Here is a 22,920-nt window from a genome sequence, read left to right as displayed (position 1 = left end):
TAACAAAGAAACAAATGCACAGAACTGGATATAAAACCAACAGTGCAGAACCATTAATGATTATGGCAGCTCTCCTCATGATGAGCAGGATGATCTCAGGAGAAAGCAGTTTTTCCAGAGCCACGCAGCATATGTCTGACCTAACTGATCACAAAGAACACTGGATTTGTCCATTTATGGAGTGGAATTTTGGAATGAATAGTCTGCACTCATCATTTAGTCATTACTCAATTTTGTGATGTTTTACATCACTGTCTGCAAGAGACATTCCACTCCAAGTCATTTGATAATTATAATGTGCAACTTTGAGATTGATGGACTATGTTTTGCGTAAAATGGACTCAAAAATTATTTTTCATTAGGGGTCTTCATTCTCATCCAAACAGATGGAGAATTTTTTACTCATATAACTTTACTTTGACAGTGTCTGTAGACAATGAATAGTATGGGTAACAGCATAAAAACACACTAAAACTGACATTTTATTGTTTAAGACTCAAGAAAATCATTTTAAGCACACAAGAAATGTTTATTTCATGCATGCATTTAACACACACACAAAAAATAGATTCAAAGTTATCTTTACTTTTCATTTGCAGTAACCTTTAAGCAATATACATGAACTTTGATTATATGCAGTGCATCTAATCATATATATTGTGTGTGTGTGTGTGTGTGTGTGTGTGTGTGTGTGTGTGTGTGTGTGTGTGTGTGTGTGTGTGTGTGTGTGTGTGTGAGGTAAAGCATAACTGGCCAGTCAAAATGCCCCAATATAAAAACAATTTCTGTGTGTGTGCAGGTTTAAAAAAAAAAAAATGATTACTCCATTAATGCCAGTCATGCAGGTACAATATGTTTACTTTTGTCCTTTTTTCTTGACAAGAAAATGATAAACGTGCTCGATCCATTCATGTAATTTTGTTGTACTATGCATCGACTCTGAGGCAGGTGTCAGTCTTCGCTTTATGCCACTGGACCCTGTCAATATCTAATCACATAGTCTGAGCTCTCTTTTGACTGAGGTACAATTTTATTGCGCACAGGCTTCATCTTTCTGCCTCTGAATGCCGCATTGAGTCTTAATGAAGATAACGAAACGTATTTTGCACACAAACACAGCGGCTTCTGCAAACAGTTCGGGATTAGAGTCAAATAATCAAAGGCCTTTCCGCTTGACGTGCCTTTATATACACTGAATATCGAACTCAGACTTGCGTTGAGCAAAAATGAATTTCTAACATATAGGACGTGGCTGTCAACTTGGAGCAAACTACACCCAAACACCCCGAGGGAATTCCACTAATGTCGCCTGAACAAATCGCCTAAACCCATACACACACAAGCATGCTTATTAAATTACTTCATAATCACCAAAAATCCACCTCCAACAAAATCACGATTAGTGCCATAAATATTTTGTCAGGTGTTTTCACAAGTCAAGGAAAGCTTTTGCTATGGATAAATTATCCACATGAATGATTCTGTGCTCATGATGAATTAAACAGGCCGTTTTTGGGGGGGCGGCGGGGGGTGGGGGGGGGGGTTAAATCGAAAGAGCTTTTGCTTTGATTAGCTACTAATTAATAGAAAAGCACAAAATCCACAAGCATGACTTTGGCTTTAATATCAAGAAAATGTTTCTTCAGAGCAGAAAAAGCCAATATGTCGTTTATTTAATGATCATTCATGCAAACTGTCCCAACATAATACTTAAATTCATATTTAAGTAGAGCATCTTTTTCTGTCGCTCTCTCTCTCTCTCTCTCTCTCTCTCTCTCTCTCTCACACACACACACACACGCACGCACGCACGCACGCACACACACACACACGCACCATTTTTAACAACAACAGGTAATAAAATCGTAAAATAGTGACCGGGAGCGTCATTAGCCTAGTTCATTTATAACTACTTGTTTTAATTTGTAACAATATTATATATTTTTAAATAATATTTATTTAAATTAATAATAGTAAATAAATATTTTCTGAATTGTGAACACTCGCTGGTGTTCCACCATATAAAGAATTTTGAAATGTGAAGGTTTCCCGTGATAAGTTAAAATGTGTGTGTGGTTGGGGGGTTGCTCCCCTTTGCTTTCCTCTCTCGCTCTCTCCCAAGCATACACACACACACACACACACACACACACGCGCGCTTGGAAGCAGAGGGTCGGCGTAAGGGAAAGCTGGCTGGACAGATTTAAGTTTACGCCTGATCGCGCTCTGGAGTGCAGGCCAGCGGAGAGACGGAGAGACAGCACCTGGCCCGGCTTTAGCAACCCCATCTCGCTTTATTGACAGCCTGATAAGCGGGGCCAGGCCGTGCGGTTTCCAGTGGAGATCTCAAGAAGTCTGCTGGGTTGCACCGGTTTCACGGGGTCTAAACGGCGGCCGCACTTGATTCTCATCTTTGTGTTCTCCCTTTTAGACTATGCATACTTTTACGAATCTGCCGTATTCTTTTGTATAAAGATAATCTTTAATAAGGTTAATATTAAATTACGATGGCATCATCGCTCCTTAACGCCACATCTCGAAATGTTAATATTTGTATGTACAAATCTAATGAAATTATATGTAGGCCTGTGTAACGACTGCATCAATGGACAAATATCATGTAACAAACATGGGGTCCCAATGCAAAAGGCGATGTAAACTGTAAACTATTTTGTGTTGTCATTTGGGGTAAATAAGGAGCTGGTGACAGTTTGGTAAACATCACAAATGTATTACAATATTGCTCATTTTCTATTATTTTAAATTCAATTTGTATCCTGTCTCTAAAAAAATAAATAAAATAGACCTATTCACAACAACAAAAAAGTTCCTTTATGTTTTTAAATGAAGCATAGGCTACAAAATAATACCTCGCTAATTCAAACACTCTTCTTATGATGATTTGAATTGTTAAACTTAAAACAGGCAAATTTATAAAGTGAGATGAACCTCAAAGAAACCGCATAGGCTATATATGGTTTATAGGTTCTTAAATCCGCACACAGCAGACAGCAGTTCCTTCAACTTCCCGGTTTGGGGAATGATAAATGGCGTCAATTGTGACGTGGGACGTCACTCTAGCCAATCACTGCCAGGTTGAGGTTAATATTAACAGAAAGTTGATAGCGAGACGAGGACGTCTTTTTTTCTTTTTCTTTTTTTATTCCGAACCACGTTTAAAGTAAGAGGTATTTTCAACAAGACAACACAGTTAACGTGTGAGGTTTGCGTGTGTCGTAATTAACACGAGGGAGAGTCCAAAGTTGGACCTTTTTTCATCTGTTAAATAGGCTAGTATTTTCATCACCACAAAGAGGGGTTTACAGTCTCTCACAACTTTTCCCGTGGTTCTCTTTTCGGCTTGTTGGACTGGATGTTATTTACTTTGGGACTAGTTTTGTGAAACGGATCCGGAGGGGTTCTCTCTAGACAATCTTTACTCTCGCTCATTTGGAAACGTGCCTCTCATAACGAAATCACTCACATATGATCCAGAAGCGGAACGGGCTATAACGTTTATTGAGGTAAGTTTACAAAGTTCTACATTAAAAAAAAAAAAAAAAATTCACGAAATTTATGACAGATTGTTGTGCTGACATCATTCAGGTGTCTGTTAATCTCGAGTAATAGGCTAAATATGACTGCCATGCATAACTTGTTTCCTCCAAAACTATTCCATGAAATCAATTTATTATTCTTCAGTACTTGATACACGTTTTGACAACATGCAAGTCGACTCTATGTGCAACGTAATTTCATTTAATTGGCTTATAAGGTCTTGAAAGACATTTGAAAACAGGACATCCTCACGAGGAATGTTTGAGTAATGTTATCTGCCAGACAAGAGTATGCACAATTTAAACATATAGGCTCCTCAGTTATATAAGTTACAACTTTGTTTTCATTATTATTAATTATTATTTCAACGTTCATTATTATTATATGAGTTTTCATTATAGCGCATTAGTAAAGCTTTATGTAATGACTAAATAAACAAAATATATTTGAAAACCTATTTGAGTTATTTTATAAATACCTTCACCAGTAAGTTACAGAATAAAATTTGTCTATATAAAAATAAAAATATTTACTACTACTAAAATTCATATACCAATAATAAATAAAAAATAATGTATGACTGACACAAATTAATAGCTATTTTACATACACAAAGATATTGATTTTCCAATACAATTGTTCCCATAAAGCGGAATTTGTGTATTTAAATATTTGTAGAATAAATATTTTAAGTAGTAGCCTACAATCAATCGCTACTATGCAAATTGCACCATTCAGTACTGATAATAGAAATTCATTTTAATATTAACATTCTCATCTGACCTTCAATGCATAAACTTTGCCCTGAATGAAGATTACACAGTCCATCAATTATGCCACAACCGTCATTTTATCGAAATAACTTAATTCTTGCACTTTACACCGCTTTACAGAAATCCACATTCAATAACTAATTTTAAAATAAAAATAAAAAATTAAGGCTGCAAAACATTCTTGTAGCCTACTCTCCTCTGCAATAACGTGCAAAAGGCAGAACGGAAATAACAATTAAAATTATCAGCCCACGACAACTTCTGTCTGTTATAGGCTACCTAATGAAAAGGAACAATGTGTAACTTGTTTCTTTTGGATCATGGCGCCTAGAATTAGCCTACAAAGAAGGGCCCTTTGCCAGTGCGGTGGTCGATGTCGCTGTGGGCAACCAAACCAAAAAAAAAAAAAAAACTTCGGCAGGTCCCCTCCCCCAGAACATGGTGACTGGATGTGGGGCTTGCATTGGCCATAACGACAAACTTTTCCCACATTGCCTTAATAAGGGCCAGTCTATCTCTAGTTCTCTCTCCCTATACATGTCTCTCTCGCTCGCTCTGACGTCAGCTGCATTCAGTCCTGTCCCCGCCCCTTATTATTAGTTTTTTTTTTCTTCTTCTTTTTTCTCTCTCAGTTAAAAAAAAACTTTCTGGGAGAGGTGAGGCACCGTCTATTTTGCCTGAGGGAAATAGCGAAAAGATTAGGGTCTTTTTCATGACCAAACACCAGTGACTGCTAATCCGAACTGTGCTAATTGATGGGAGGACTACAAGAGTCCATCCGTGTGAAAAGTCTGGAAATAGTCAAATATTTGATGTCTACCAACCTTTTAAACAGGTTGTATCTTTAAAGGCCGCGGTTTAACGATAGAGCAGTCTTATAGTCTATAGCCTACACGTCTTTGGTTTCCATAAGCATGTTTCAGTGACTTTTTAAAATATGCACTCTTAAAAAAAGTAAACGTTCTAATTAGAACCAAGATAGTTTTAAAGCCTGATTTTATGGAATCTTCCATACACAACTTTTTTGTTCTCCAAATATTTGTACTTTATTTAAAACAAAGAGGTGTTTTTGAAAAACCTACAAGCTAACGAAACATTAAGAACTTTTTAATCTCCACAAAACAACATGGTTAATATCGAGATGCCTTACGATTCTTTGCTGAACCTCCAAAAAAGCATTTATTTTTAAAAGTGTAATGTTAAAACTGCTCTATTTTAAGGAAAACCATCAATTAGCTTGCTACTAATGTTTTAAAAAAGGATGGAATCGTTCAGCACATACACACAATAAAAACTAAAAATAAGCATTTGAATCAGTGCAGTAGTACAACGTGTTGCATTTCAAGTTGAACTTTCAGCATCGGAGGAACCAGCAGAACTTTAAATGGGAAGAAGGAAATTATTCGAAAATATCAAACGGCGTGGCGGGGTCGCACCGCAGGACCCGAGATGACAGTGCATGACGGTCGCGCCAGCTCATTATCCGACTCCCATTCAAGCGGCCTTTCATTGCGATGCAGACTCTTTGGCAGTGTCGTTTGTTTCCTCATTGTGCTATAGTGGGGAATGCAATGGTTGTCAGAGCTCGCATTCACTTTCGCGATAGTTTATTGATGAGCTCCGACTTTTAGCACTTTTCACATGTCAAAACGAAGTCAAGTGTATGCAACCACAGCTTAATTTTATGCTCCGTGCGTCCCAACACATTTTGTCTCTCTTTAAAGCTGTCCCACCATGCTATACGTCCCCCCTCCCCTCTCCATTTCTTGTATCCCAACCCGGAATCTATTCCACTCCAGTGAACGGTTGGAACACCCCAAGCTGCGAGTGCAGCACATGTAACCTCGAACACAGGCGCGGAGGGGTTGCTTTGGAGTTTACCGAGGTGTGTGCTAATGTCCAAGCAATCAACAAATGTAGTTTAAGTGTCCGGCCATGGACGTAATGATATTTTCATTTCCCCCTTGGCAACCCACGACACAGAGTTTCTTTTTCTCCCGCTGAAAAACGACAACAAATCACGCTATTAATGTAAATAGTATGGGGTCTCCCAACTGATCGTCGAGCGCGCGCCGTAAAGGGGGATGACATTCTCAGACACCAAGTCAACAATGACACGTGGAGAAAGTTTAGGCTAATTTCAGTCGACAAGAGTAGCGTAAACTGACACAATAATAACAAATAACGGAGTTGAGTAAAAATGTAAGCAATAAAGCAGAGCAACATTTAAGAAATGGTTACTTATATACAAATTAGCTTTTTTAATATTTGGCAACAAATAAGTACTGCCATGGCAATTCCCATTAAAGCTCTATTACTAGGTAAATCCAAGAGCATGCTTATTTGCCAAAAATAAATAAATAAACACATTGCCATGGCACTTCCTGGTACTTTTTTCCAAGTGTCTAGTCACACAGAGTTCAATAACGTGAACGCCCAAAGGCATTTCAATGGAAAAGCATATGGTGAGAATCATATGCTTATGAGGAGTGATTAAGTATGGTTGAAAACTAGCTTTTTGCGCTGCCCTGTTCCCTGCTCTGTCACCGGGGCAGGAGGAAGTGTTTTGCCGGGAGATGATGACAGAGGTCAGGCTCAGCTAATGGGCCACTGAAGAGGAGAGGAGGCGAGGCACAGACCAGGAACACATACATTAATACACGGGTGCTATCACCAATCAGCATAGGTGCGCACCCTCTCTCTCTCTCTCTCTCTCTCTCTCTCTCCGTCGTTCCCTCTCTTTCCCCCTCTCTCTCACTCACTCCCACGAGCGCACATTTTCAGTCTCGCGCAGGCTTGACATCCCATTTTATTGTCAATCTCTGTTTCCTTCGCAGGGAATTTAAATTTTCCACCCGAGATCAGTTGGAAACTATAAAAGACAAACTGTTTGAGGACGATTTTCTAGAACTTCAAAGTCTTCACCTTACTGTAAACGAAATATATCAGCGAGGATAAGAAGGCTGTTGGAACTATGCCTCAAAAAGGTAAGTTAAGAGATTTTATTATTTCGAGTAACTTGCACGCATATGCACCACTTGCAAGTAAAATGGCTAAATATACCCGCTGGCTTTTAAACATTATAACTAACTAACTAACTAGTGTTTTGTAAATAATAATTATTAGAAACAATTAAAACTCAGATTATTTATGGCCTTGAAAAACTGTTTACCAAAACAAAAACTTTCAATAAAAAGCACGATACTAAAACAGAAAATTTAAAGCTGCACAGCCTCGTGGTGTCAAACTCTATCATGGATTTTCACGGACGCTCTTTGCCTTTTTATGCTTTAGCTATGTCGAGTTTTGTGCCAAGCAAAGTTCTTATTTATGACAGAAGAAAGCAAAAAGTCACAGTAGGCCAAGACCGCGATCAGTCCTGAAAATGGGAACGCAATGACCCGATGAGGTGGAGTGTCAGGTTGAATCACACCATCACATTCAGCCGGGCGCCACCAACACGCACCATGAACTTGGTGTTTTGCTTTTCAGTCAGGGAAACGGTACCTTCTTTGTCACAAACGAACTATTAAAATGCATAATCACATTCATGTTTAAGCTTCAGACTTAACAGTTAATTCCCCATTAAAAAACTTTTTTTTTTTTTTTTTTTGTGAAGTTTGTATTAAAAACGAACAGAAATTATTATCGATATTTTTTGGGATCTAATCTAAATCTATGTGCATTAATTGTTTTATATAAAAAAATTACATTAAACATTATGTGATAAAAACGCAATAAAATGGAGTAAAATTAAATGCATCTAATTCTGTCATGATTTTACGGTGTCAGTACTTTATAAGATATATTACAGGCTACATAGTAGTTTTTAAATTTGTTGTAATATAAATCAGCACCGTTTTCAACTTTCTAAACTTTCACAAGTAGGCCTATCTATTTTCCGCAGAATATCAAAGGCTTAAATAAGTGTGCTTAATTAAGAGCCTTCATGCTGCACATTAGAACGAACAAAATTCAGATTAGGCCTGTCAATTAAAGATAGCACTATTAAAACAGATCATTAACCAAAAAGATGAGTGCAGGCAGAAGACCTCAAATAGCCCACGTGAGAAAGAAATACGGAATGGTTTAGTTCGTATGTAAAAATTAATCATTACATAAAAATATTTATTTGCAATATATATATATATATATAGTTTTGATTTGTTGTAATGTATGGGGAAATCTAAGAAAATGTGAAGTGTTGCTTAAAAGAACTATGAATATATCTAAAGAGTTAAAAATAACTTTAAAAGCAAATGTGTAAAATATAGCTTTTTAAAATATAATGTTATTTCACGAAACACGTGCAAAGCTGGCTAGTGATTGGTGTATTTATTTGTTGCTGTGCTCTGTAAACCGCGCACACAATCCATCTACTTAAAAAGAAGAAGAAGAAAAAAATCAAAGCACTGAGTATTTCTTCAGTGGCCTCCTTTTCGGTAAATGTATTGAATGGGTTCTTTATTGCAATTGTCTTTTACCAATTGAGCGTCCCACTGCGCTGTTGTACACTTTTACAGCCTTTAACGACACATACCAGTAACACAATTACCTCCAGATACTTATAACAAGAAATTACTTTTCTATTTCGCGCTACGAGACAAACAAAAAGGCATTGAGGTAACGGGCACCGGGTCATAGTGAACTGCACTGGCTGTTGCGGGTGAAGGGGGGTATGCTGGACCGGGTGTAGGGGGGAGGGGGGTATGGGGGCTCGCTTCCTTCAGCTCTTTATTTTCTGAGAGTTGTTGGTACGTTTAGTTGGAAGCGGTGTAGTTAGGGAGCCCGGGTTTTACTCTCTGGGTTTTGGTGTAGAGGGAGAAAGAAAGCTATTGTTAAAATTCAGCGGGGCTTTGTCGGGGACCCCTCACCCCCTCCTGGCTTTACTTTTCCAACGCAGCCAGGCGAGGTAGACAGCGTGTGTCACCAGAACAGAGTATCTGAACGAGAGGAAAAAAAGTAGGCCTTGCCCACAACATTTGAAGTTTTCTAATCATGAAGGTCAGGGAAAAGCAGATCTACAGGTCGAAAATGTTTTGTATAATGATAATAATAATAATATTTTTACTATTATTATTATTCGAAAAAAAAAAAAACAATTAAACCTAAAACAAGAAAACGATTTTAATTATAATAAACACTTTTTTTTTAATTAAACCGAAAAACTAATTAATTATTGTCCAATTTATTAGTCATAAAAACACTATCCTTAAAAAAAATCTAACTAATTACATTTAGATATAATGCTAAAAAAACAACCTTATATTAGATTTAGCTATAATGCTAAATAAATAATTACGGATAGGTGTACTAATAAATTGTTTTGCTTTGTCCTAGGGATATTTTAATAGAGTGAAGCAGATGCGAGTCTATAAATTGTTTTAAGCGGACAGTCAACTCTGTTTCCAGGCAAGTTTAAACCCTGGACATAAGTGTATTTGTGGAGACAGTATTTTTTGTTCTCACTTTTTGCAGCATGAATGCAAAAACTGTGAGGCTTCAGCCCATACAATTATTGTCCGTAACTTTCTTGCACACAAGTCTTACACAAAATGCACTGCAATACACTTGATTTAAAAATGTGAAACTGACCATTATTCTTGGTTCTTTGTGACTAATAGAATACTATAACCGGGCCACGTGGGAGTCTGGCGTCGCGTCCATGATGCAAAACAGTAAGTGGAGTTCTTTTCTTTTTCTGAAATGCGTTTTTATTATCAAAAAGAAAGGTGTGCTGGGAAAACACACACACACACACACAAGAAAAACGTGAGGGGCGTCTAGCCAGCAAAGCATTTGTTTTGGTATATTAGTGAAGGCAGTTTACACTGTAAGTCAGGGGTGTTGGGCGTGTGCATGCTGCCAAAATTTTTGCCTGTCATTCATACAGCTCCCTCGAAGTAGTACTGCATACTAAGCTAAACTCGCTGCTTAAGCCTGACTTTAACAAGTTTAAATTTTATGGAACATCGTATGTCATTATTTAAAATTCGTAAGGCTACATTTGAGAGAGCAACAATTACATTCCCAGTGAGAAATTCCTTGAATTGCAAAAAAAAAAAAAAAAAAAAAACTCACATGGAACCCTGCATAGCTACACAACCTAGTTAGAGTGTCTGACCCATATGCTCTTTGCATAATTGTGTGTGTCTGTGTGTGTTAGAGAGAGAGAGGGAGAGAGAGAGGATGTTTCTGCTTGACTTGCTTTTAAATAATTGCTGAATTAATGTTAGCATCGGCGGCCAATCCACCTAGTCCATTAGCAGAAACGAAATTGACATTGCATGATTCGGATGGAATGTCTGTCATGTTTATGAAACACCGCGAGAGTGAAATAATAGACTGAGCTTTGATGCAACATTGAGTGTTGTAGAGCATGAATAAATTACATGCGCGGATGTGTTTGTGTCTTTGAGATGTGTGAAGGCCAACTTGCAAAACATATACTTTTAGTCATTTGTGGAAAGTACTGAGTAAGTTATGATTACAATAAATGAGACATATTTTCTCTCTTAATGCTGGACAAGAGGTGTATGACATCTGTAACGAAGGTGTGTTGAATGTCATCCTCTCATTTCTATTGTATTATTGTTGTAAGTGCCAGTGTTTGCTCTGTCCTCATACTAACGACTGGTGTACTCTTTTAGTCACTAATGTTGACGTCCATAGATTATTTTTGTAGGTGAAACACTTTGAAGTTTTAACGGAACATTTAAATATAGGTCAGCTGAAGTGGGGCACATTACACTATACGAGCAATATATAGCCTAAAAAAGTTAATATTCCCACATTTTTAAAAACATTATTATTAAAGAGACCTAAAGATAAAAATCATAAAATATTATGCGGCGAAAAAAGTTTATCCTAAATACTTTGTTGATTTTTTTCTTCTTCTTAGGGATGAATGGTGTTATTGTACACAAATGTTGTCGTGTGATGTCTCGCGTGTATTATTAATATATATATATATATATATATATATATATATATATATATATATATATATATATATATATATATAATTCGGGTTAGGCCTTTGGTTTGTTTAAAGGTCACCGGCGACAATCCAAGCTTTGTGCTAATAACTCTTGGGTGTATATAGAGTGGAGCGTCCAAATTGACACCATATGTCTTCTTACTAATTGATTAGAAACAGAGTACCGCGCGCGCAATGATTGCCACTGGGCGAGACCGACACCGTTCCCCGTGGGGAATTATAGAACGATTAAGAACTTAACCTCAAGCGAAAGTTTGATTTTATATCCTAATCTGCGTGTTGGCGAGCTGAAGTCAAGTGGCTGTATTTTAAAACCATGGGGCATTTGATTTCAAAGCCAATAAATCTAAATGTGTCTATCACGGAGCAGGAAAAAAAACCAACAACAACAACAACAAAAAAAAAAAAAAAAAAAAAAAAAAAAAACACAGCAGATTGACTAATTTCGAATTAAACGGATATGGATTTTCGTTCCGCCTTTATTTACGTTAAGTGTGCTAGAAATATTATCAGAAATAATTTTCAGGTAGAATAAACCTTCTGTGTGCACAATAAAAATAAAACATTCGTGCATAATTCAGATTTTATATTTCGCTCTGCAGATGTATTATGCATAAACCTACAGAACAAAACAGCATCCCGCAGACTCGCTCCCAGTGCGTAAATATAGGCAAATGGAGGTTTGTCACTTGGGAAAAAAAGAAATGTCACTTTTAATATATTAAGGGCGAGGCGCGCCCCCGTGAACGTACACGCGCACAGCCCCTGGCTACCTTAAAATTAAGCTTCCCTTAAAGGGGAAATGAGTAGAGTCCAATTTAGTCTGAGTGATATCCAAATGCAGACAGAAAGGGTCGTTTTATCATGCTACTATTTGTCGTGACGATGCGATTTTCAAAAGCAGAACGATGTCATAAAGTGACATGCCTGCCACAAGTGCTCCAACTGATCTTTTCAATTAGCCTTCCATGCATGATCCAGGGCGACTTCCGCCTATTTCCAGAAATTAAGCTCAAACTTGACGTGCAGCTAGCTTTATTTTAAAGACAAATGTCAGGCAAGCTCATCATACCTCCCCCATATTCTAAACTTATATATTACAAATTACAAAGTACCCTTTGACCCAATACAAAACTAAACTCCAGACTTAAGAGAGAAGGGAGCTGAGAAGTAAAACAAACCGGGAAGGCTGCTTTTCCGTTTTGGCTTCAGGTTTGGTGCCTTTGGTCTGCTTTTTACGGGCTTTTCCACAGATAAAGTAACTTAAGAAATTTGCTTACCTAGGAAATGCTGTGCATTGGTTGATGTTTTTTTTTTTTTTTTTTTTAAGTTGTTTTACTTAATGTGTGAGGCCATGGTTTAAATCATGGCAGCGTTTAAGAAGTTTTAATATAATGCCACAAATAGCATTACGCCATCTGATCCGTTTAAGGCTTTGCAAAGATGCGCAAATCTCAGCTCAGTGGGTTGTAGATGTTTTGCTCCAGATCATACGAGAGCGCTGACGCTTAATCAATGTTCTGCATGTGTAATTATATTACAACTGTGCATTAGGAGATTATGATATTACGAGCACATCTGGATAACTGTCGAAAACATATGACAGCTGAACAACAGCAATAATGACCGGCAATGCTGATTTAAAAGCGATTTACTCTTAATATTGGGATTTGTTGACAATGCTCTTGTAATGCTTGACTCAGTTTAGACATTTGCGACTTGACAGCTTCTATTGAAAACAGCTGTGATTGGATTCTGTTTTAATGGAGTCAGTATTTTGAGGCTGGTGCGTTAAATGCTTGGTGATTTACAACGGGATCTTACCTTCTTCTTTTTTAGGTCACAGTGGAGTGAACCAGCTCGGCGGTGTGTTCGTCAACGGCAGACCGCTGCCCGACTCCACGAGACAGAAAATAGTTGAACTCGCTCACAGTGGCGCGCGGCCGTGTGACATATCCCGGATTCTGCAGGTGATGAGAATGCACATTTTCCGTTCATGTGAACTCTTCACCAAAAATTTAAATATTTTAACTGTAGTTTTATTTCACATTTGTGGTGTTTCATACTTATTTTTTCAGCTATTTAAAAAAAAAAAAAAAAAAAAAAAAAAAAACCTTATTGTTTTAAAAGTCCTTGCATTATTAATGCCAGCGAGAATTAATTTCAAATTTCATTTTGGAATGCATAAACGGTAGTCTTGAGGAACTGATCGAAGCACTTCTCATTTTTTTCCCATTTGGCAATTTTTTAAAATTGGCGACCGACATGCATTTTAAAAAGTGCATAATATCTCGTACCACTTAAGACATATTTTTCGTGTTAAAGGTATTTCTTGTGTTATAGACCCATGCTGATGCAAAAGTCCAAGTGCTGGACAATGAAAACGTAAGCTTATCATTGCTTGCAGCACACACTTAACATTTCACACTAGTCTTAAATAATGTATGTGAATTGTTTCTTTTGTTTTCTGTCTAGGTGTCGAACGGCTGCGTGAGTAAAATCTTGGGTAGATACTATGAAACGGGCTCCATCAGACCCAGGGCGATCGGAGGAAGTAAACCAAGAGTAGCGACTCCCGAGGTGGTCGGCAAAATTGCCCAGTACAAGAGGGAGTGTCCGTCAATCTTCGCGTGGGAAATCCGAGACAGGCTGCTATCAGAGGGGGTCTGCACAAACGATAATATACCCAGTGTAAGTTCATTCAGAGAAGTTAATGCGTAATGCATTGTTTAAAAGCATGCACTGATGACCTTGAACATTCCCCAACACCAGTCTTCCCCGACCGCTGCTGTAATCTTTTCTATACCAGAGTACAATGCAATGCGATGTAATGCTCTGGCATGTAGGCCTGTGCAGAAATGGGGCCAACCGTTCCAAAAGCCAACATGCCACATCGCGGATGCGCTCTTTAATTAATGTGCTGCATTTTGGGTTCGTCTTTCAGGTGTCATCGATAAACAGAGTACTGCGCAACCTGGCTAGCGAAAAGCAACAGATGGGCGCAGATGGCATGTATGAAAAGCTGAGGATGCTGAACGGTCAGACCGGCACGTGGGGGACCCGGCCGGGCTGGTACCCCGGAACCTCAGTGCCAGGACAGCCCAATCAAGGTATGGCTATTTTACTTTCTATAGAGGAAGTTTGTTATTTTGCAACCGGGAGAAAATTAAAATTAATTATTATTTAAAGAGATAAAACAATTACCATAATAATAATAATAATAATAATAATAATAATAATAATAATAATAATAAAATATAATAATAATAATACTTTTTTATACGTTTTTCTAATAAATACGTTTTATTAGATGATAATTAAATCATATGCATGCTACACGGAGATTAATTTACTGTTATAAAAGCCTATCAATAATTTAATGACGTTTGAATTACTAAATAGGCTAAATTATATGCAATGACTCTAATAATGAAATTAAGAACGATAATGCGAGTTGCAATCCACCTTTACAGTTATTAAAGAACGCGACATCGAAATAAACAAGGAGCAGTGTGGATTCCCTGAACAAAATATGTTTCTGTCATACAGAAACATGTGTTATGGGAACAGTTATGTCGCTATGTAATAGCTCATTAGAAAACGTTTTGTTTCCCATTAAGGCGACATAAATACGCGTTTAGTTTGAGGAGACAGCTGTGGAAATGTTCCACCGGAGACACGCTGGACATGATATGGCAACGTCTGACAATTAGACTTGTCACTGTTAAAGGCGCTACACAACTAAAGTGACAGACATATAAAAAGATATGACAAATATCGAATTAATGTCTGTCTTTCAAATTATTGACTGGTTTACATCAATTAAAAAAAATGGGAATAAAAGGGGAGTAGCCTCAAACTGAGGAAATCACGTTTTATAATATTTAACAAGTTTTTATGAATAAAATTAGACATTTAGCTACATAAAGTGCAGTGCAGGATACGTCTATGGATTAATTTGAGTTCGCATGACATGCTGCATAACCTACATATATATTTAGTTTATTGACAGGAGACGAAAACTTATAATAAAGTGCTTATTTCATTCTTATGAATTAATTGCCAGCACTCTAAAGCATATATTTTTTGATTTGCAAGACAAATATTATAAAACATAACAACAATCAATCTGACAGGCTATTTTTGGGAAACATAATGCTTTTTGTTAATAGCAAACTTACTTAGGCCTATTAGGCTATATTATTATCATCACTATGGTTTAGAAGTTCACTCTCAAAGTAGGCTGTTAGTCAGGGTGAGGTTTCGGAGCGAGAAAACATGGTCGCAATCTGATGAATGTCACGCAACACTGAATAAAATAGCGGATTCATCCGAGCTGACAGGACACTAAAAGAGACAACTCATTCAGAGGACTCATAGTAGCCCCTCCCTCCGCCACAGGCTCGGGGTGCTAAAGCCGTCTAAAGGATTTGGACACTTTCCCTTTTCCAAGGGTCCTCGCATGTTTTGATCAAGGCCTCCACAGCTGAAAGATGCCGCGGTTGTTTTGCCACCTTTTTGCTTGCCTTCCGCCTCACCGGTTACGACAACGCCCCAATAAGGAATGACTTTATTTCCCACCGCCATTGTCGGAGAAAACAAATCCGAAATCTGGCGACAGTTGGTCAGGCTTTTGAGAACAGGCCACACATTCGGATTAGCTCTTGAAAGTAGGGATACTAAGCACAAAGACCTTTTAAAACTTTCTGAGAACATAGCAATGCACTGTCTTTGAAAAATAAATAACTTGAAGAAGAAAAAAAGAAAAGAAAAGCTAGACTATTAATATCTAGCCTAATATTTCAGCTACATGTATGTCAGTAGAAGAGTAACCATGTCTAATTTACATAATATTAATAAAAAGTAAGGAAAAGTTCATTTTTGACAGCACATTTTCCAGTTCACTCTAAAAAATAAAAAAAAATAAAAAAAATGCTGTGTTGTTTCCAAATATGGACTAATTCAACTTTTGGGTTAAAAATGTAATTTAAAAATTTAACCCAACGGTTGGGTTAGTTCATATTTGCTTCATTTTAGGCTCTAGTTCAATTATTATTTTTACTCTGTTCACCACCTCCAGAAAATATATCTAAAGTAATGTACGCATTAGGCAAATCACCTACCTCCAAAAATACTTGGGACTAGGCCTATTTCATAACTATTTCAAATTTCATAACACAGTGGTTTTAACTAATTTAACTCCAAATTGTTTCCCAGCCAAATAATACACCACAAACAACCAAAAAAAAAATAAAAATTCTTTATCATCTATAACCTTAACCAGTTCGAAGCCTAACCTGTGAGAAACTATGGAGCCAATAAAATGAAAAAAGATAATTTGCTCAATAAGACCCAGTTGAAAAATTAAACCGTAAGCTAACATGTACTATATGAGCAATATATGATATTGCGTTTATACAACAGTTCGATGGCACGAGTGTGTAAATAGCCTACATAAGAAACAACTAGCCTACTGAATCTTTAAAAACCCTCTTTTGTGTCCTGGGTTGAATCTCAAGTAGAGTTTGCTGAGCCCAAGCCTCCGTAACTAATTCGAAAACGTCACTTTAGAAATAGTAACGATGTAGAGTACAATATTATGAGAGAGATGGACTCAGCGAGTGTGATGCATTCATTCTTCAGTTCAGTCTCATATTCACAATAAAACATTTGTTTGAATGTCCACTGAGGAAAGTGATATATTTGTCGTGATTTCCGATGACAGCGCTGCTCAGTGTGTTTGTTGCCTGTGTCTTACAAGGTGTTGTTGAAAAGGTAAAAATAACTTTGTTTACAACCTTGTTTTAGTCTCTTTCAATATAAAAGTCTTTACTGCTGAGTCATTAAAACAGTCTCTTGTCGCCATCTAATGACACAACAATGTATGCTAACTAAAATCACTATCAGGAACACACATACTGTTTCCCAATACTAAATACTACTATTATTTATATAAAATATTATTTATTGAATAATAATATTTAATAAACAACAACAGCCATCATAAAAGTTGCTAGGCAATTCAGTTAAAAGTAGGCTACATAGGTAGCGCTGTGATAGGCTATACAGTATAGTTAGACTATATAAAATATAACGTGATGAGATTTTGCCCTCAGCCAAAACTATTTACTCTGGAACAAATAATAGATTAATGAGACCAAAGACTGCCGTTAGATTTACCCAAAACGAATTATATCTCATGTTTAATCACTAATCACTGGCCGAGGTGAGGCTGCTCTCGGAGGGTTCATGAGCGCTGAATGGCGGCTGACGCCCTGGAGCTCACATCTCTGAAAACGTTGAAGCAAATATTCAAATAGGCGTTATCTTTATTAACAAACTGCATATTTGAAGTCTAAACAAGTACATCATCGCCTAAAAACTCTTAAAACTACATTTTGTTACAAAATTATTTATACAATTTTAGTGGATTTGGGCATATAGCCTATTTATTAAAAAAAAATCATACATTTCATAAATTCTCTCTCTCACTGTCTCTGTAATTTATGATTATTATTATTTTTAATTGGGCTCAATCAGTTACCTCTGTGTTTTCCAACTGGTCACAAATATGTGTTTACAGATGCTATGAGCGTTAATACATTCATAATACCTTTTAAATATTATATATTCCAAATTATGACAGGTTGTATATGTATATGAGAGGTTGACAGGTTGCCTTCTATAGGACAGAAATAATCTTTTAAAGGGTCAGCTGGATGGCCATGTGACTATTTACACCACAACCCAAGTCTAAACTGTTTGGGGTTTCATTAATACCTCATAACACTCACAACACTTTTTTTTAAGACTTTTTAATCTTCAAATAAAACTTTTTAATCTCAAATGTATCTGGTGAGATTAAATAGGATGATTAGGCACTGATGCCCAACAACACAGCAGGTTAAAGCTTATCGACTTGGAGTTGGCACTGTTATCTCTTGTCTGTGACAAACAAGAGCCTTCGTATTTAGATGTCTTATTCACGGTGGCCTGACTGTTTTTCTTCCTCTGCATATAAGAAGGTATAAATCCTAACCGAGGTTGAACAGGCCGGCCCTAGGGACATTGATTAATGACAGTAGAGCATAAAGGTTAACACGCCGAGCTGAGAAGTCTGTTGACTGGAATCCTCGTGCTACAATGACTGCTGGAGAGAATCCTTTTGTTGCCTCATCCAATTGTGTCCTCAAAATTCAACCCACGAAAGTTTGCCATCGGTCCTCCCAGCGAGTATTTAAGAGTTACCCTCACTCTCCCGCATTGTGTGGCTGTGAAAGCATCCCTCTCCTATTCAAGTATTGGTGGTCACCTCAATAGCTCTGCAAATGCCCATATGGTGGCCGTAGCCTAATTGAAGAACTCAGGAATGAAAAGGGGGGAGAGGGTGTTTGGTTTTTAAAAAAACATTTCAGAGGATCTGAAAAGGTTTCTGGGACATTTTACCGCATTTCTGTAAAGCCCTCAAGCTCGTCAGCCTTTGTGACTTGATGCTGAAAGATCTAAGTGAGCGTGCTCTAAATGTTTTCCCACAACATCACAGACGGCAATACAGTAGCCTACAAAACGCTCCAGTAATTTTCTACCAAATTCTTCCAACCTAAATATGACAGGCAAACTATAATATACAGTCTAGAGTCCAAACAGAGAATGAGAAGTGTGAATAAACAGCACAAACTTACATTTCATATTTCCTTTCCAGACGGCTGCCAGCAGTCAGATGGAGGCGGTGAGAACACAAACTCAATAAGCTCCAATGGAGAGGATTCAGATGAGACCCAAATGAGGCTTCAGCTAAAAAGAAAACTGCAAAGAAACCGCACATCTTTCACACAAGAACAAATAGAAGCACTTGAAAAAGGTAAACATGAAGATTAGAGCTAATATTAAAGCATCTGTAGACTAGCTACAACAGTAAAATCACACTTTATTTCAAGAATAAAACTTTTTTGTAAACTTTTATTTTTAAATTAAATTGCTCTGCATGACGTTTAAGCATTTTCCCTTGTGTAACTGCACAGTAAATGACCATTTTTTTAACTCATGACTTATTTTGTAATGTTTCCACCAGAGTTTGAGAGAACGCACTATCCTGACGTTTTCGCACGAGAGAGACTAGCTGCAAAAATAGATTTACCGGAAGCAAGAATACAGGTGAGCGAAAGTGAAAAACAAAAACAAAAATTTTACACTTTGCTAGTGTACAGTACATTGTCAAAATTTATTTTTAGCAGATATGCATTTAAATAAAATATATAAAATAAAATATGACTAATTTTGCACTACACAGATTTTTGTCCAATCAAATGCTCTCTATGAGAATGTCCTGCTCACTAAAGCCACTTGCTATTTATAATTAAAAAAAATGAAAATGAACTGGGAAATATGTCAACACGGATATGAAAACTGCCATCAAGTGATTTTATGAGGTTTTTAGATCTTTTTAAAGATCTAAAGGAAAAAAATATTTCATACAAAGGTGTCCCACTTCTTCTTCATCCTGCTACAGACTAATTGTTCTATGTTTTTTTAACATGTCTTTGATAACTAACTAAAGTACGTCCTTCCAGGTGTGGTTCTCAAACAGAAGAGCAAAATGGAGGAGGGAGGAAAAGTTAAGAAATCAAAGAAGACAAGCCACAAACTCTTCGAGTCACATACCCATCAGTAGCAGCTTCAGCACTAGCGTATATCAGCCAATCCCTCAGCCCACAACGCCAGGTAAAGCCTCTGCAATGTGCATATTGTTCCTTTACAAGAGCCATAAGCAAATACTACTGAAAATACACACACAAAAAAGTATGTTTAGACATTTGTTCCCTTTTTTTTAACAGTATCCTTCACATCAGGCTCCATGTTGGGAAGACCAGACACAGCCCTCACAAACACATACAGTGCCCTGCCACCAATGCCAAGTTTCACCATGGCCAACAACCTTCCTATGCAAGTATGTCCACATTTGTCAGTTTAGTGCCTCACACTGTACTATACTGTTCTATGCTTGCCTTAGTGTTTCAAAGGATTAGCAATTTGATATTTCCGAGCACTGTAAAATCTTATGCAACTACAGCATACAGGTCTGTAAGCCTGATTCTGTCTAAGGCTGTATTGCTGACAGGCCTGCCATTTTTACCCCTTCCTCAGCCCAGCCAGACCTCATCCTACTCCTGCATGTTGCCCACTAGTCCTACGGTGAATGGGCGGAGCTATGACACATACACACCACCGCACATGCAAGCACATATGAACAGCCAATCAATGGCCACCTCAGGCACAACCTCAACGGGTAAGAGTTTATTCCTATACTAAATAAAAAGAAATAAATAAAATAAATAAATATTTAAAAAATGAAATGAAATTGTAATTCAATATATTATTTTATTAAACATTTTAAATATTTTATTAAATGTTTTTACATTTTTAATAAAAATTTATAAAAATATTAAATAAATAATTTGTAATTGTTTTATATATATATAAAGAAAATGCTCTAAAGTGGCCAATGATAAGCTTCAATGTTTCTGAAATTTATTTTCACAACTTTATTAAATATTTTCTAATACTGAATTTATTTTTAATAAACAATTTTTTTTTCACATTTTATTATTTTATATTTTATGATAAAATAAAAACAAAACAAAGTATATGAAATGTATTATTTTATTTAATAATTGTAATATTTTATTAAATAATTGTATTTTTTATATACTTTATTATAAATGTTTAATTAAAATTAATTAAAATATTAAACAAAATTATTTCATATTTTTTATTAACATTTGTATGCCATTTTTTTGAAGCTCTGAAGTCACATGTGACAAAAAAGTCTTAACTTTTTCTGAAATGTATTTATATTGTAATTCATTAATATTTTTTAACATTTAATTAATTTTTATTTAAAATCTCTTCCATAATTTGATTTTATATATATATATATATATATATATATATATATATATATATATATATATATATATATATATATATATATTATATATTCCCCCGTGCTTTTTTTTTTTTAATGCTCTCAATGACAAGTCTAAGTATTTCTGCATTTTTTCCCCCGTGCTACAGGTCTAATCTCGCCTGGAGTTTCTGTACCAGTCCAAGTGCCAGGCAGTGAACCAGACATGTACTGGCCCAGACTACAGTGAGAAAAAGACATATGAGAACAAAAAAGAAAAAGAAAACAGAGGAGAGGAAAAGAGAGAGGAGCTCCTTCACCTCCTGATGTCTTTCGGCTACAAGGCAGGGCTGTTCAGCAGTATTTTACTATTGAAGGAAAGGAGGAGACTCTAAAGGACCTTTTTGTACTGGGATAGTGCCACTTCTCTATCATTCTTTGGACACAAAGACTTGAAGAATAAAAGAGAACAGACTTCTGTAAAGTGCCCGGTGTTATATCGTAAAATGGAAAAAATCTCTGCTTTTCAGTTTCCAACCCAAGTCATTTTGATGTATTTGTACATGTAATGGCCAACTGTATGTTATGACTTAAAAAAAAAAAAAAGGAAAAAAAAACTGAACAACCGTGGATGGACTGTCAAACCAAGTTGGTCTTGCATCGGTGGAGAGGAGGATCATTTGTGCAGGCTTATTCGTCATTCTTTTTTCTTCATCAGCTGATATCAAGAACTGCTCATTTCTGTTTCAAATGTGGACCTGTAGAAACAAACGATCTCTGTATCATTTCAAGACTAAAAAAAGCAACAGAGTTCAACGGAAGTCAATCCAGAATTAGTTTTCCAAAGCTTGCAGACAAAAGTAAGCTATTTGCTGAACATGGTGACTGCTGAACTGGAGGAGGAAAATGTTTGGTAGTTTAAAACGGTAGATTGTGTCTTCGGTACAATTCAGTTTTGTTTATGTCAAAATGTAAGTATTTGTCTTCCCTAGAAGTCTTGCAGAACAATTTCTATAATAAAATTAATTTCATTTTATAATTCTCTGAATATTCAATACATGCTTTTCACTGAAGGGCACTTTTTAAACATCTAACATTAATGTAGCTGACAATAAGAGTGGGGTATTATTTATAACATTCATCAGTGTTTGTATTTTGTTCCCCCTTTCATCCAATCTCATACATCCTTTTTTTTATAATTATTAATTCATTTGCTATTTTTAAACTATTAATCTTAAGCAGATTGTTCTCAAAAAAGAAGAAGAATCAGTAGTAAAAGATAAAATGAAATGAATAACAAATGTCTTAAAAGGCCATTTCAGCTTCTTTATCTCCAAAGACATGATTGAAAATATATTATATTTATTTACCATAATTAAAAGTCTGCATTTAAGATATAAAATTTCTACTAATATATGTGATTTTTGTGATATTTGCATAAGCCTGTTCACTTTAAAATAATCTGCATGTTAATAATGTTGTACCATTTAAGTTCAATTGTTTCATAAAGGAATGAAAAACAAAAAAGTGGGGTTCCATAGTTAGAAAAGTCATTCACAGCTGTATGAACTCTATTGGCATGTAATATTTGGGCAAATGTTATGTTCAAAACACCACAACGGATATAATGTGAAAAGTAGCAAACAAAAAGAACTCAAGCAACTGTTTACTCTAAAGAAGAAATC

The 22,920-nt window shown here is 36.3% G+C and overlaps 1 protein-coding gene across 10 annotated transcripts; it reads left to right on the top strand.

The window, feature by feature from the left end:
* Nucleotides 1-3,121: 3,121 nt before the first annotated feature.
* On the top strand, nucleotides 3,122-21,744 carry LOC109104326 (paired box protein Pax-6-like). Of its 10 annotated transcripts, none has more exons than XM_042715256.1 (14): nucleotides 3,122-3,524; nucleotides 7,169-7,318; nucleotides 9,956-10,009; nucleotides 10,856-10,885; nucleotides 13,171-13,301; nucleotides 13,675-13,716; nucleotides 13,807-14,022; nucleotides 14,276-14,441; nucleotides 19,034-19,192; nucleotides 19,403-19,485; nucleotides 19,902-20,052; nucleotides 20,166-20,278; nucleotides 20,476-20,617; nucleotides 21,406-21,744. In XM_042715256.1, the coding sequence occupies exons 2-14, from the start codon at nucleotides 7,306-7,308 to the stop codon at nucleotides 21,483-21,485; spliced, it is 1,380 nt and encodes a 459-aa protein (XP_042571190.1). In that variant the 5' UTR covers nucleotides 3,122-3,524; nucleotides 7,169-7,305; the 3' UTR covers nucleotides 21,486-21,744. The 10 variants fall into 10 exon arrangements, with proteins under 10 accessions (XP_042571190.1, XP_042571191.1, XP_042571196.1 ...); XM_042715257.1 differs by lacking the exon at nucleotides 3,122-3,524 and adding an exon at nucleotides 6,788-7,017; XM_042715262.1 differs by lacking the exon at nucleotides 3,122-3,524 and adding an exon at nucleotides 9,672-9,743 and having other exon boundaries at nucleotides 7,060-7,318; nucleotides 10,862-10,885.
* The last annotated feature ends 1,176 nt before the right edge of the window (nucleotides 21,745-22,920 follow it).

This window comes from Cyprinus carpio, chromosome A25, assembly GCF_018340385.1.
Source record: "Cyprinus carpio isolate SPL01 chromosome A25, ASM1834038v1, whole genome shotgun sequence".
NCBI classification, from domain to species: domain Eukaryota; kingdom Metazoa; phylum Chordata; class Actinopteri; order Cypriniformes; family Cyprinidae; genus Cyprinus; species Cyprinus carpio.
This window is presented reverse-complemented; position numbering and strand designations above follow the sequence as displayed.